The 14,429-nt window shown below is 36.6% G+C and overlaps 1 protein-coding gene and 1 pseudogene across 1 annotated transcript; one reads left to right on the top strand and one right to left on the bottom strand.

Annotated features, from left to right (window-relative positions):
• Positions 396–3,354, top strand: LOC104738449 (annotated as a pseudogene).
• LOC104737378 (equilibrative nucleotide transporter 3-like) lies at positions 4,617–5,614 on the bottom strand. The gene is made up of 3 exons (XM_019234619.1): positions 5,431–5,614; positions 5,169–5,341; positions 4,617–5,066 (listed from the first exon to the last, which is right to left on the bottom strand). Exons 1-3 carry the CDS (start codon positions 5,528–5,530, stop codon positions 4,617–4,619), a joined length of 723 nt encoding a protein of 240 aa, XP_019090164.1. The 5' UTR covers positions 5,531–5,614.

The raw sequence follows: 14,429 nt of genomic DNA, 5'->3' as shown, positions 1-14,429 counted from the left end.
AAAAAAAAAAAAAAAAAAGATATGATAAAAAACATGAACTGGAATGAATTATTAAACAAGAGGGTTCAGTCTTATTATAAACTTTATAATACTTGTGAGTCTTATTTTAACATGTTAGCATTTAACAGGATCGAGTCATTCTAAAATTCTAATTCCTCAAACCTTGAAGCTTTGCACTACTATCAAGAAATCTACAAAACCCGTTAGTTCTTCAAGATCAGAAATCCACAAACAACCTGACTATTCAAGATCATATTGCTAAGGTTCCAATAGAGCAACCTCACATTCACGCAAAATAAACATCATATTGTGGTCTATTCAAATCTAAAATCTTGAAACAGGGCAATGTTATTTGGAGTTCTCTGTAAGACTGTAACTATTTGAGAAAAGTATCAATGGTGGATAGTTGCGAGGATCTAGATGCTGAAAACCTTAAGGTTAGTTTCCACGAAACCCAAAACTTAGATCAGGTAGTTTTCATCGTTCTTGTTTGTTTATGTCTGATTTTTTTTTTTATTCTTAAAACAGGGGAAGTATCAAGCAATGGTTGTTTGTTGTATTCTCGTTTCTTGGAACAGTCTGCTAAGTGTCGGAGATTACTACTACCAAGTTTTCCCGGTTTGGTTTACACAATTCTAAGATTATAATTTGGTTTCTTGACATCTATTATTTTGGTTATATAAGAATTAAGGGTGGAAATGGTTGCATTAGGGATGAATGAGTTGAAAAAAGATGAGTTGAATAAAATTGGTTGAATAGCATTCAACTCATTCATCCACTAAATAGGAGATGAAAGAGTTGAACAAATTTCTTTTATAATTTGTTCATTTCTCCAGCTTTTCTAGTTGAATGGGTTGAATAAGTTTTCCAACACTACAAGAAAACAGTTGATTTGCGACAGAAATCTGCGACGGCACTATGCCCTCGCAAAATTGCGACGGTTTTGCGAGTCAATTGCTAGAAACACGAGAGCACTTGCAATTCCCTCGCAAAATTTGCGACGGATAAATCTCTCGCAAATTTGCGAGGGAGTTAATACAGATTTGCGACTCCGAGAAACTTCCTCGCAACAACTCGCAAATCTCTCGCAATATTGCGACGGATTAGCGATGACTTATTCCAGATGATGATGTTAGACGAATTCGAAGAGTCCGATGATGGAGAAGATTCTAATGATGATAATGTAATGGGTTTGATTGAATAATTGTACTTTTTGTTGTTTTTTTATAAAGAATTTCCAAATTGCGAGGGATTTGCGTTGGATTTCTTACTTGTCCTTGCATATCCCTCGCTAAGCCCTCACTACTACCTCACAATTCCCTCGCAGATGTAGTTATTCATTTTAATTAACATGTTAATAAGGTTAGTAATGATCATTAACATTTTCAAACTAAAGGAGAGCATCACTAACCAACATCAAGAGACAAGAAATTTTTGATTGGTTGTTGATAAATGTTGTTTAGGGTATAGGGTTGATAAGTGTTGTTTAGGGTATAGGGTTTATAAGATATATATGTTTAGGGATTTCTTTTGAGCTTTTGATTGAGTTAATTGTATGAGGAGATGTGATGACTATTACTTACTTTTTCTCTTTGCATGTTGTTGAGTTTATGAAAAATTTAATCCTTAGTTTATGAATTTGGTTAAATAGATTTGCGAGGGACCTGCGAGGGATTTGGTATGCGCGCTAGCAAATCCCTCGCAATTTACGAGAGATTAGCGAGGAGTTCTCGCTAATCCATCGCTACTGCCTCACGGTTCCCTCGCAAATGTATTTATTCATTTTAATTAACATGTTAATATGGTTAGTGATGATCATTAACATTTTCAAACTGCGAGGGATTTGCGATATATTTAATTTGCGAGATGCGATTTGCGAGGAATTCCTTGCGATTGTTGATTTGCGAGGGACTTGCGATAAATTCTTCCATCGCAAATCGGTTGTTTTCTTGTAGTGCAACTTATTTAAAAAATTGGCTGAATGATCATTCAACCTGTTCAACCTATTAATTTAAGTAATCCATTTGCACCTAAAGTTGATAACTTATGTCTTCATAGGATTACCATCCTTCAAGAGTACCCACATTTGTATACCAACCATTCTCGCTTGGAACAATCGTGATTTTTGCATACTAAGAATCAAAAAATCAATACTAGAAAACGTAACCTGAACAATTACGTTCTATTTACATTATCCACATTCTTGCTCATCATTGTAAGTTCAAGTCTAATACCATACACTTTTTTTTCTTTATGAAACCGGCCGGTTCTTATTCTAAAACTTGAAACAGTTGGATTTGGCAACAAAAGGACATGGTGGGATTGGACCTTATATTGTTCTATGCGTGATCGTTGCTTCATTTGGATTCTCGGATGCTTCTGTTCGAGGCAGAATGATTGGAGACTTATCGTTGATGAGCCCTGAACTCATCTAGGTTTATAAATTTTACCAAATTCAAGATCTCGGTTTTGATCAACCGGATTTTTAGTATAGATATCTTCTTCGTAGTCATTCGTAGCCGGTTTGGGTGTGGCCGGTGCTCTAACATCAGCATTTAGGCTACTAGCTAAAGCAGCCTTCAAGAAATCACATGACGGGACAACACGGGCTAGGCTCGTGGTATGCGCTTGTCCTAATAGCAATGTACAATTTGTGGGACTTAGTCGGGACGTACATTCGATGTGTTTTGATGAACACGGCATCATTATAATCCCAGTTTAGTCAGACTCATAAGTATGAATTTATAATCTGATTTAAAGTCGTAACAGACATCAACCAAATGTAAAAAGAAGACCTCTTTTTTAAATTCAACATGGGAATTAAAATATCTTCTTGGTAATGAATAAAGATATTGTATGTAGTAGTTTTTTAGTCATGAAAATAAATAAATAAATGTGTCGTAGTCGTTTTGTTCTGTAATTATTAATTTGAGTGAGAGTGATATGTTAACTCAAATGCAATGAAAAAGGAAGAAAAAGAATTATCTTATACCATTTGGTTTTACAATTAGAAAAAAATGAGTAAACATTTTAAAATGTAAACAAAGTCTTTAGATTAACATTAAATACAAATACAAATATAAACATTATCCTCTACCGACATAGTTACTTTGATTTTGTAGTATTAATTTCTTGTTTGGTTTCATGAAGGGCCCGGAGAAGAATGCGTTAGGAAATTTGCTGGTAATGTTTATATTAGGGGGAGCATTTGCAGGATGTGGTTTAGGCTGGATATGGCTTATAGGTAAGAAATGCCTTCTGAGCTCTTGTCAGCTATCAGCAATGGTTCACTTTATTGTTTTTTTTTGGGGATGGTTCTTTTTTTTAGTGGTAAGACCTCATACTTGGCAGTGAAATAATATTTACGCTTTTTTTTTGTAAAACAAACTAGTGAACACAACACCATTATCTATCAAAGGTCATCGATCTCTGAAAGAATAAATTGCTCTAGTTGTTGTGTAACATTCCCTTTTGAGGAGTACAAAAGGGAATTTGTGTTCATGATCCTATCTAGTGATTTGCTTCGAATTCACTCAAGTAGGTAGAGCAACTTAAGGTTGGTGTCCTAAAAAGCCATCAAAAAAGAGGACTAAACATAGTTCGACGTCGACGAAGTAGAGATGATCTCGTGTAGTACACACAAAGTTGGTGTTTCGCTGTAGTACACAAGAACACCGATCATTAGTACATTACACAAACTTGGATTATTCTAAATTCTGATTAAAAATCGTGTAACAATGTCTTTTTTATTCACACAACATATAAAGACATACTTATATAAGTTTCATTTGTAATAAGTCTTTTTTTTTCGGCAAACTCATTCGTTATAAGTTTATAAAACAAAAATACATTTGGAACCTCAAAAAAAGAGTACTATTCTAGTTCGTTTTGTAGTACAAACAAGCATTGTACTGCTTTTAAACGAACACAAAAATTGTAAATGTCTTATAAAAATTATGTTTCTGTTCAATTCCAAGGTGATCGGAAAAGCAAGAAGATATATATTCTTCCTGGGTTTGAATGAACATCATTGAGTGCAGCGTTGATGTGATTTCGTTTTTCTTTCATTCATTCTATTTTTGAATTGAATGGATTAAAGCAATTACACCAGCGTTGCGCTCAATTATGTTTTTCTATTTTCAGGAAACACTTACAAAGTCATAAGGTATCTACTATGATCATCTCTTTCATGAGTTAAACCTTTTACACATCTTCTACGTAGTTATATAATCTAGAAAAACTATTATTACAAGCTTATATGATCATATAGTAGTAGTTAATATTTCAGTTAAAAACTAAATCCTTAATTAAGCAGATACGTAATTAAGGTTTGTTATTCATTAGTAATTCCAACTTTATACCTTGTAAATCAAAAGGCATTCTTCTTACCAATAATCCATAACCAATCCAAAGCGACTCCTGCGAATATCCCTCCTAACAGAAACATCGCCAGCAAGTTCCCTAACGCATTCTGCTCCGGACCCTTCACAAAAAAAATCAAAACCCAAATTATGCTTTTGTTACAAAACTAGAACAAATGTTATAGATTACATGTCCTAAACGCAAAGATTGTATTTGTTTATATTTGCGTTTTAATAATCAAAATCTTAAAACCTCTACTTAGGAAAAGGGTTGATAGAGATTACATTGTAGCCTTTAGGAGCTATAGTCATAATGCAAACAGTGAGATGTCCATTAGTCAATCCCAAAACAGAAATGAGCATAATCATCCATCCTTGATCACCATATTTTGCGGTGAAGTAGAACGCCAGAATTAGGAAATAACGCGATAGAACTGCGAAGTTGATCGCTTTTCTATTCTCAATCTTGAGCGATTTCACCAGCGGCGTGTACCTTCCAACCAGATCCCAACAATTGTACATTGCTACCAGGACAAGCGCGTACCAATCGCCTAGCCCATGTTTTCCAGTGTTCTCATATAAGAACCCGGAGAAAATGGATAATGTACATACGTAGGTGAGGAACAGACTCACTGCGTAATCTATGTTTTGAATCAACAGCTTTTTGTTGCTTAGCCTTTGATTCTTGGAATCATCATCATCAGTCTCCATGGAAATCAAGAAGCCAGTTAAGGCTGCTTAGGAGAGAAGAACATACTTAAAAAAAGAAAAAAAAAAAGAAGAGAAAAATAGATTCGCAGAAGTTACCAAATCTGATGGATTTTGGATACCAGCAGCAGCAAGATCAGCAGAAACAGTTTTGGAACCTTCAGAAGCAGCTTTTCTCCGGTAGTACTTAACAATGGGGAATTTTGGGAACACGTAGGCGTATAACATCACACAGAGTAACACTATGACTGTTGCGATTGCTAAGAATATCACTTCAGAATGGAAAAAAAGAACAAACAAACTTATAAACACTTTGATGACTGGAGTTAGTTTCTATCGGTTTTCAAATTTTTAAACTCACTTGCTCCTTTTCGTAGACCGTCGTTTGATTTCTCGAAAGCTGCTTTAGCCATTAGCCTTAGCGCTGATGTTAGCGCACCAGCTACAGCCATACCCCCCATGAATGACTACAAAGAAAGCAAGAAGATGTATATCATGCATGTAAACTCCGGTACGTTTAAACCGAGATCTTTGAGAGTCGGCTAAAATGTATATAAACCTGAAATAGTTCAGGATACATCAATGATAAATCACCGATCATTCCTCCGTGAATGGTAGCATCCGCAAAGCCAAAAGAAGCAACGACTGCACATAAACATATATATGGTCCGACTCCACCACGTCCTTTTGTTATCAAATCCAACTGTTTTTGTGTCTTTTTTATTAGATTCTTAAGTCCATAATAAAAACTCAATTTCATAAGAAAGATTTATGTTACTATTGAAAGAAAATAAGAGCGGTGAAAGATTGTTTCTTTGTTATTCCAATCCTTAAAGATATTACATTGCAAGTGGCTCACTTATATAGTCACATAAGACTAAACCTAGATTCTAGAGAGTTCTTTGTGAGAGATTACGTGGCTTCTTCTTCATCAATTGGTCCCAACATCTTGAATCAATTGTCTAGAGTCACTGTCGTACTTTGTACGGTTTCCTTTGCTAACACCTTGTTGTCTGTTGCAGGTGACCGTTGCAGAGTCGTGGGCTTCTTCTTTGTATCTTGTTCGCAGGCTTTGAGCTTGATGGGCTTGACACAATGTGAGCCTGTTGACAAAACAGTGTCGTTTTGTGCTTTGTTCTTTACACTCCCCCGCAAACTTGGTGTGGGGGGAACGCCTACGCCAAGTTTGGCTCTGTAATACTCAAATGGTCTTTGTGGGAGAGATTTGGTGAATATGTCCGCCAGTTGAAAGTGTGCAGGAATGTGATTGACAATCAAGTTTCCAAAGGCGACCTGCTCATGAACATAGTGATAGTGTGTGGCGAAGTGCTTAGTTCGAGCATGAAAGCTTGGATTGGCGGTGAGATAAACAACAGAGAGATTATCACAGTTGAGCTCCGGTGTTGCAGGTAGCTAGATGCCTAAGTCCTGAAGAAGATTCACGATCCATGTGATTTCGGATGCTGCTTCAGACATGGCTCTGTATTCAGCTTCAATGGAGCTTTTGGACATTGTTTGCTGTTTCTTTGACGACCAAGAGATCATATTACGGCCAAGAAATGTGCAAAAGCCGCCAGTGGACCTGCTAGTGGACGGACACCCTGAGTAGTCACTGTCACTATACACTCGAAGCTTAGAATCTGTTTGACGAGCAAAGGAGACTCCCATAGTAGTGGTGCCTTTTATATACCGTAGAATCCGTTTCAGAAGATGAAAATCAGAGACTGAAGGTTCATGCATCTTCTGACAAACATAGTTGACAAAAAATTGCAGGTCTGGTCTTGTTAGCGTCAAATACTGCAGTCGACCAGCCAAACTTCTGAAATATTTAGGATTTTCGAACAAAACCTTTTGTTTTGGTACTTTGTTCAGTTGTTGAGGAAGTGGTGTTGCAACAGGAGCACATGTAGACATAGAAGCAGCAGCTAAGAGATCCTTAGCATACTTTTGTTGTGATAAGAACATGCCATTTTCGTGATATTGAATCTGAATACCAAGAAAATAGTGAAGCCTGCCAAGATATTTCATTTTGAACTGCTTGTTTAGCTCATCAAGGCGAGTGGAGAGAAGCTTGGAGGAGTTTCCTGTAATAGCCATATCATCCACATAGAGTAACAGCATAATAATGTATGTTCCTTTAAAGCAGACGAATAGAGAGGGGTCTCTTAGACTGCAAGTGCAGCCAAAGTTAAGCAAAAAGGTGCTGAATTTATCAAACCAAGCTCTTGGAGCCTGTTTGAGGCCATAGAGTGATTTGTGGAGAAGACAAACATGATTTGGATGATCCTTGTCAACAAAACCAGCAGGTTGTCTCATGTAGACAAATTCATTGAGATCACCATGGAGGAAAGCATTTTGAAAATCCATTTGCTTAATTTCCCAGTTCATAACTGTTGCAAAGTGAAGTACCGCTCTTATTGTCGCTGTGCGAACTACTGGACTATAAGTTTCAAGATAATCAATGCCTTCTTCTTGTGTGAATCCTTGAGCAACGAGTCTAGCTTTAAACTTGTCTAAAGATCCATTTGCGTTGAGTTTGACCCGAAAAACCCACTTTGAACCCAAAACATGCATATGCGGTGTTTCAGGAACTAAAGAGAATGTATTCGCTTCTTTGCAGTTACCTATCTCTTCAGTCATAGCAGTTGTCCAGTTTGGATCTTTAAGAGCAGCAGTGACTGTTGCAGGCTTCGGATAAGATACCTTATGTGTAAGTAGAGCATAGCGAGGATTCGGTTTGACAATACCAGCTTTTGATCGAGTTGTCATTGGATGAATTGAAGTGTCTGCAGTGGATTCACGGGTTGTTTCAGTTGTGCAGATGTCATCATTGGTAACTGATATGTGCACATTTGAGACTGGTGAAGGTGAGCTGTTGCCTATAGGATCAAGATCTAAGCTTGCCGTACACTCAGAACTCACATCACCAACATCATGTTCAAGATCAGTCACGTTTGGTGTTGGCATGTCGTCTATAGTAGCAGTGTCGTTTGTTGTGTTTGGAGCTGGCATTGGTGTAACAGGAACTTGTTCTTTTGCTGTTACAGGGACTTCTGTAGAGTCTGCAACGGGAGCACAAGATGCAGTAACATCCGAAAGCTGCTTGAGCCAGGCTCCATATAATGGTGTGGGCGATGATTTGTGAAGATAACTGTATACACTTGTGAATGGGAAGGTTGCCTCATCAAAGATGACATGGCGACTGATGTATACACGCCCAGTTGGAGGATAAAAGCATCTGTAGCCTTTATATTTCTCAGCGTATCCGAGAAAAACACACTTGAGTGATCGAGGGTCAAACTTATTTTGAGTGTATGACCTCAACATTGGGAAGCAAGCACAACCAAAGATCCTTAAGGCTGAATATTCAGGTGGTTTTGAGAATAGAGCTTCATAAGGACTTGTTTTACCTACGAGAACACTTGTAGGCAGGAGATTACTCAGAAAATTCGATGTAAAGAAGGCTTCGACCCAGAAACTCTGTGGAATAGCGCTTTGAAAAAGTAAAGTCAGAGCCATCTCTGTCAACTGCCTATGCTTCCTCTCTGCTATGCCATTTTGCTGAGGAGTATGTGGACAAGAGACAAAATGTTGAATACCTGATGTCTCCAGATGAGTAAGAAATCTCTGACTTGTAAATTCCCCACCTCCGTCTGATTGAAATGTTCCTATCTTTGTTTGTAAGAGATTCTCAACAAAAGACTGATACTTGATGAAGATAGAGTAGAAATCAGATTTTCTTTTCAGAGGATAAAGCCAACAGTATCTTGAGAAGTTATCAATGAACACAGCATAAAATCTGAATCCTTGAACAGAAGATACAGGAGAAGGACCCCAAAGATCACAATGCACTCTCTCTAGGGGTCTAGATGCAATAAAAGTAGAAGAAACAAATGGCAATTTTGAACTCTTCCCAAGCTGACATGACTCACACACCTTCTTGGTACTTTTATTGATTTGAATTGCCTTATTTGTAGATAAGAGCTGAAGGATCTGCTGATGTGGATGCCCTAACCTTTGATGCCAGACCTCATCGCTAGTCTTGACTTGTCTTGTAGAGTAGAACGTCTTATATTTTGGGTCATCCAGTTTATACAAACCGTTAGTTTCCCTTCCCTTTGTCAGAACTTTGTGTGTTGCTTTGTCCTTTATAACAACATCATCACCATCAAACGAGACTTTACATGGATAATCTTTAGTTAACCTTGAAACTGACAACAATGATTTAGCTATTTCAGGACAAACAAGAACATCTTTAAGTGGAAGATTACCTAACATGGAGGGAAGATTTGCAGAGCCAACATGTGTGATGGGTAGAAAGTTCCCATCACTCGCCATCACCATATCAGTTCCATGATAGGGTTGAGCCTTTTGCAGGCGTTGAGTCGAGCTAGTGATGTGCGCTGTTGCGGCAGAGTCTGGATACCAGCTATTGTCCTCGGTGACATCAGTGATGTGGAGTGCAGAAAACACATCAGCATTGACATCAGTGATGTGGAGTGCAGAGAACACACAGCATTGATGTGCACTGTTGCGGCAGAGTCTGTTTAATTGTTGAGCAGGACCCTGCTTAACCGGAATCTGCGACCTCTGTACCCCTCTCTTGTCCACATGGTCGACACTCCCTCGACCAACAGGACCCTTCTTCAACTCAGGACACACCAAAACATCATGTGTTAACCTGAAACAATGTTTACAAAACCCAGATAACTTCTCATACTCGATGGAAACCACCACTTCATCACCTGTATCAAAAGGGACCACCATATGGAAAATCACGGGATTGAATCCATTCACCGTGACACAAATACTTCCTGTTTCTTCATCAAGATCCTTGATCTTTCCAATTTTCCTCCCGATAGCCTCAAGAGTTGCTAACTCCCACAAGTGCATAGGAATCCCTCCCACTTTCACCCAAAAACTGATGGCCGATGGATATGAATCAGACACCACCGGTTCCCATCGCACCAACGAGAGCATCCAACCATCGAAATGGTAAGGACCATTGCATAGAAATCCCTGTAGGTCCTCCTCCTCTTCAAAATTGAACTGGAAGGTTCCCTGCCCCAAATCCGCTCTCGTCACCTTATCTTCCAACTTCCAAATCTTGGGCAGATTGGCAAGCAGAGACTCCATCCTCTGGACCGCAGGATTCATTAATCTTCCAATTAGGGTGAGGGAGAACTGTTCGATCCGCTGAGCCAAAACAGAACCAGAAATCTTCCCCACCTCCGTGCGAACCAGAGTAGACTTTCCTTTGTTTAACCCCAACTGAGCCATGGCAATCCTGAACCGCGAACACAAAGTAAAGCTTTGAAAAAACAAAGTCAAAACTCTGAAAAAACACCCCCAACAAAACACCACAAACTGAGAAAAGGTAAAATGGTTTCGTGAAAAGCAGAGCCTCATGACCATCTAGATATATACCCACAACCGAAGACCATAAACCCGAGTGAAATTTGAGACCAAATCCGATGACCTTCCAAAAATCTCCACCGCAGTAAATATCTGAATATACTCTTATCATCAAACCACCCACAACAAGGAAAGAAAATCCCAGAATCCATTACCCAGAGAATCACATCCACGATAGCAAAGATCGCATGTAGCCACAAGGTCAAATTGGGATTCACGATAATTCAAAAACCAACAAATGGAAACCTCAAATCCCAACAAATAATAGCACAGATCGCTTCAGGAATAAATGTGAGACGTAATAGCACATCAACCTCTCCCTGGGACCCGGACGCATCATCCCACAATAGTCCCTGAAACCCATGAATCGAAACCCATAAAACCAAAGATCCCCCAAATCGGGCCGGATCTGAAAACTGGCAAAACTGCCGTTCCAAATACAGGGAAGGAACTCCAATCCCATCCCGTACTCGACAACCATTAGAAGCAACCACGAGCCCCACTCGCGATCCTCTTCCACAGCCGCCATAACCAATCATCTCAAATTGAAAACCCAGAATGAATCGCACTTGCCATCACACTTCGCTTCATATTACTCAAGATATGTATCATTAGATTCTTAATTTACCTGTTAATAAAATTTTCTTGTTCCAAAAAAGATGTATTTTAAGTTAGAGAATAAAGGTATCTATACATTTAATTAGCTTTTTTAACATTTTGGTTTTGTTAAAAAATGACATTTTTTAATATGTGTGAAATTTTTTTAGAAAATATTAGAAAGATAGGGAGTATATATTGAGACGTAAATATTTTAATAACAATTTGAGGTATGTCGAAACTCCACCAAATTGGCTAATTGTGCTTCAAGTCATCTCTATCGCTAGAAGCGATATGCGTTTCTCTAAAAAAAAAAATAGTATTTTAATTATAAATTTTCTTTTTATATTTTTTTATTGCAACGATTACTATATGTTTGATATGTGTGTAATAACAGTAAAACAATGTTTCTTAGGAGGGGTATTCAAATGAGGATTTTGGAAGATTTTGGGTTTCTATTAAAATCATCTCTTATTCAACTTATGATTTTTAAATCACTTCCGAAATCCAATGTTATTCAATTTGGAATTTTTATAAAATCATTCAAAATTATTCATAGTATTTTGTTATTCAATCAATAATTTGTCAAATCATACACAATCAGCTGTTATTCAAAATCTAACTTTTATTTAATAAAAAATTAAAACACAGATTTTAGAAGACTTTAGATACATTTTTACATGAGAAATCCAATAGAAAAAATCACACCTTAAGAGGTGTTATTTTGAAAGATTTGTTTTTTTATTAAAGTAAATACTCAAACATGTCCCTCTGTGGCGTATAGATATACGTATAAGACTTTTGTGAAGGGTCTTATACATGATGGACATACGTATAAGACTTCCGGCATTTTGTGAAGGTCTTAAGCTGATGATTCTCCTCCTCGTGTATAGATATTTGGCCACGCCTATCGAGGCGTAGTTACATATATTATGTTCACTGTTTCGATATGGTTCATGGTGGTGACTGGTGACTTGGCTCTTTGCTCCGTTCTTATTCAATCCCTCTGGTTTCGAGTGGCAAAAGATTGTAGATGATTGGACATATTGGAATAAATGGATATATAACTGAGGGGGAATTGGTGTTCCTCCAGAGAAGAGTTGGGAGTCTTGGTGGGAGAAGGAAATAGGACATCTTCGACACTCGGGGAAACGTGGTATCATCCTCGAGATTATTTTGGCTTAACAGTTATGACACAGTTATGACATGAACGTGAGTTGCAGTAAACATACCAGAGTGATTACAATACTGTAACGTGACCAAATAAGTCCAGTTCCTATGATCACTAATAACAATAGATATAGAAAACAAAGAACTGTAAGAACATACGAGGCAAGCTGAGGAGATTTGTCAAGAGTATTATTAATACCAAGTTGTTGTGGGTATGAAAGTGTCTCGAGGTTTATGAAAATCTGCAATTGTCATTCTCATCATAAAAAATCTCTTAAAATCACCCAATATACTCCTTTAAAATCTAACCAAATCACAAACTATTTTTTCTTTTTTAAAATTGAAAAACTAACAAATTCACCAAAGTATCATAAAAACTATCAAAATCCAAAATCTCTTAAATCCTATCAAATTCTCCAAAATTTCAATTGAATAGACCTCTTAAAGTCCTTCTGCTAGCAATGTTTCTTTCTCTTTCTTCAATTTTTAAATATTTTATTAATTTATTTTTGTTGAGTATCGTTAAAGATTTCTCACGTGACCAACTTCGCTAATGCTCTTACCTATTTTAGCTTTTCATTAATGTTTTTAGGACCCATCTGGCCATCTCATGTACTATTTCACAAATCTAAAACATTGTGTCAAATGATATTTTTTTAAATTTTTTGGGCAACATGATACTAATATAATAATCTATAATAATTTACCAAAAAAAATCATAAAGTTAAAGGAATATCATAAAATACCAAAATAAATTTTTGTTGATATCTTTCTAAAGAAAACAAAAACATATGATAACATAGTGTCAATTACAGGGATAATAGGACAAATAACCTCAAATCGGGTTAATGACATATATATATTCTGGTGTTGAAGTTTCAAAAACACCTTTGAGTCTTTGGCATATCTAATTTGAGAGATTACACAGAGTAATTCTCCCTCTTTCATGTGAGATCTCATCTCTTTTTGCTCATATATTGTTACGTTCGAATTTTTCAAAATGGACCAAAGTTACTAAATCGAATTGCAGTATATATAAAGAAAGGTGGCATAAAATAATACATTATATGATTATATATATAATGTTTGACAAAAAAAAATGATTATATCATACAAATTACACTACCTAAATGTTAATATTCATCTTTTAGATAAATACTATTGTACTTCAATATAAAGTTCTATCCAACATACATTTATCTTTTGTTTCTATGAAATCATATAATTACAGTTAGGTTCGACATTTGTTTTATATTGTTACAAAGGAAACATAAAATAACGAATCAAATATAACCCACTTTTGGGGTACAACTAATAATACGTTAATGATAGAATAACTCTTGCATCCAAACGGATCCTCCCAATTAGGGAGAAATTATTATGATGTAGATCGTAAACAATGATCGTATGGCCTCCAAGGCTAGGGAAAGTTTAAGAAATCCCAACAGGCTACTTAAAAGTACGCTGTACACCCCCCAATCATTTACGGGGACCGTACACAAAAAAGGATTAAACTACATACAATAGTATATCTTATATACACTATAATGGCTTCAAAAGTATGACGTGGAAATGTGTTGGTGGAAGTCTACGAAGCTGTTTGCTAGTGAATGCACAGACTAACAATAGTACAATTAAGGGGAAAATGACAATTAAGAAATTGGTTTGTTATTTATGACTATCATGTAATCTACATCAGTAAATTTATTTCAATGTTGACTTACGCGTTAGAATTAATGATGGTTTAAACAAATACTCCATCATTAATAAACAAATACATATAATGATGTTAATTTATGTAGGAATTAGTAAAACTAATTTGGTTAGGACTGTACCAATTTGCAGAGGTTATAATATTAGTTCACGAAGCGAATGACTCTCATGCATGCATTGGCCATTTTTCCAAGAACTTTGTCAGAGAAAAGTCTAACTTTCGGATTACACTGTCTTTTAGTCGACCAGATATAGAAGAAACTATAGCCCTGTTCTTTTAACTGTCGCGCTATTCATATGGGCGACTGAATTTTTTATTTTTATTTTTATATGTCAATTTTGCAATTATGTATATTCTGGAGGGTATAACTATAAATTTAGCAAACTCCTAACAAAATTTCTGATTTCACGGTGAAGATGAAGATACCATTTTACAGATCTGACAATGAAGGTTTGATATTTTTT

Source organism: Camelina sativa, chromosome 13 (assembly GCF_000633955.1).
Source record: "Camelina sativa cultivar DH55 chromosome 13, Cs, whole genome shotgun sequence".
Classification (NCBI taxonomy): Eukaryota; Viridiplantae; Streptophyta; class Magnoliopsida; order Brassicales; family Brassicaceae; genus Camelina; species Camelina sativa.
The sequence above is the reverse complement of the archived record's forward strand: the minus strand, read 5'-3'. Positions and strand labels throughout refer to the sequence as shown.

Excerpts from the sequence above, each read along its gene's own strand:
- LOC104737378 (XM_019234619.1), bottom strand. The coding sequence starts at position 5,530 with ATGGGGGGTATGGCTGTAGCTGGTGCGCTAACATCAGCGCTAAGGCTA. Across the intron at positions 5,342-5,430 it reads CGGTCTACGAAAAGGAGCAA|TGATATTCTTAGCAATCGCA; the intron begins GTGAGTTTAAAA and ends TCCATTCTGAAG. Across the intron at positions 5,067-5,168 it reads TCCAAAATCCATCAGATTTG|ACTGATGATGATGATTCCAA; the intron begins GTAACTTCTGCG and ends ATTTCCATGGAG.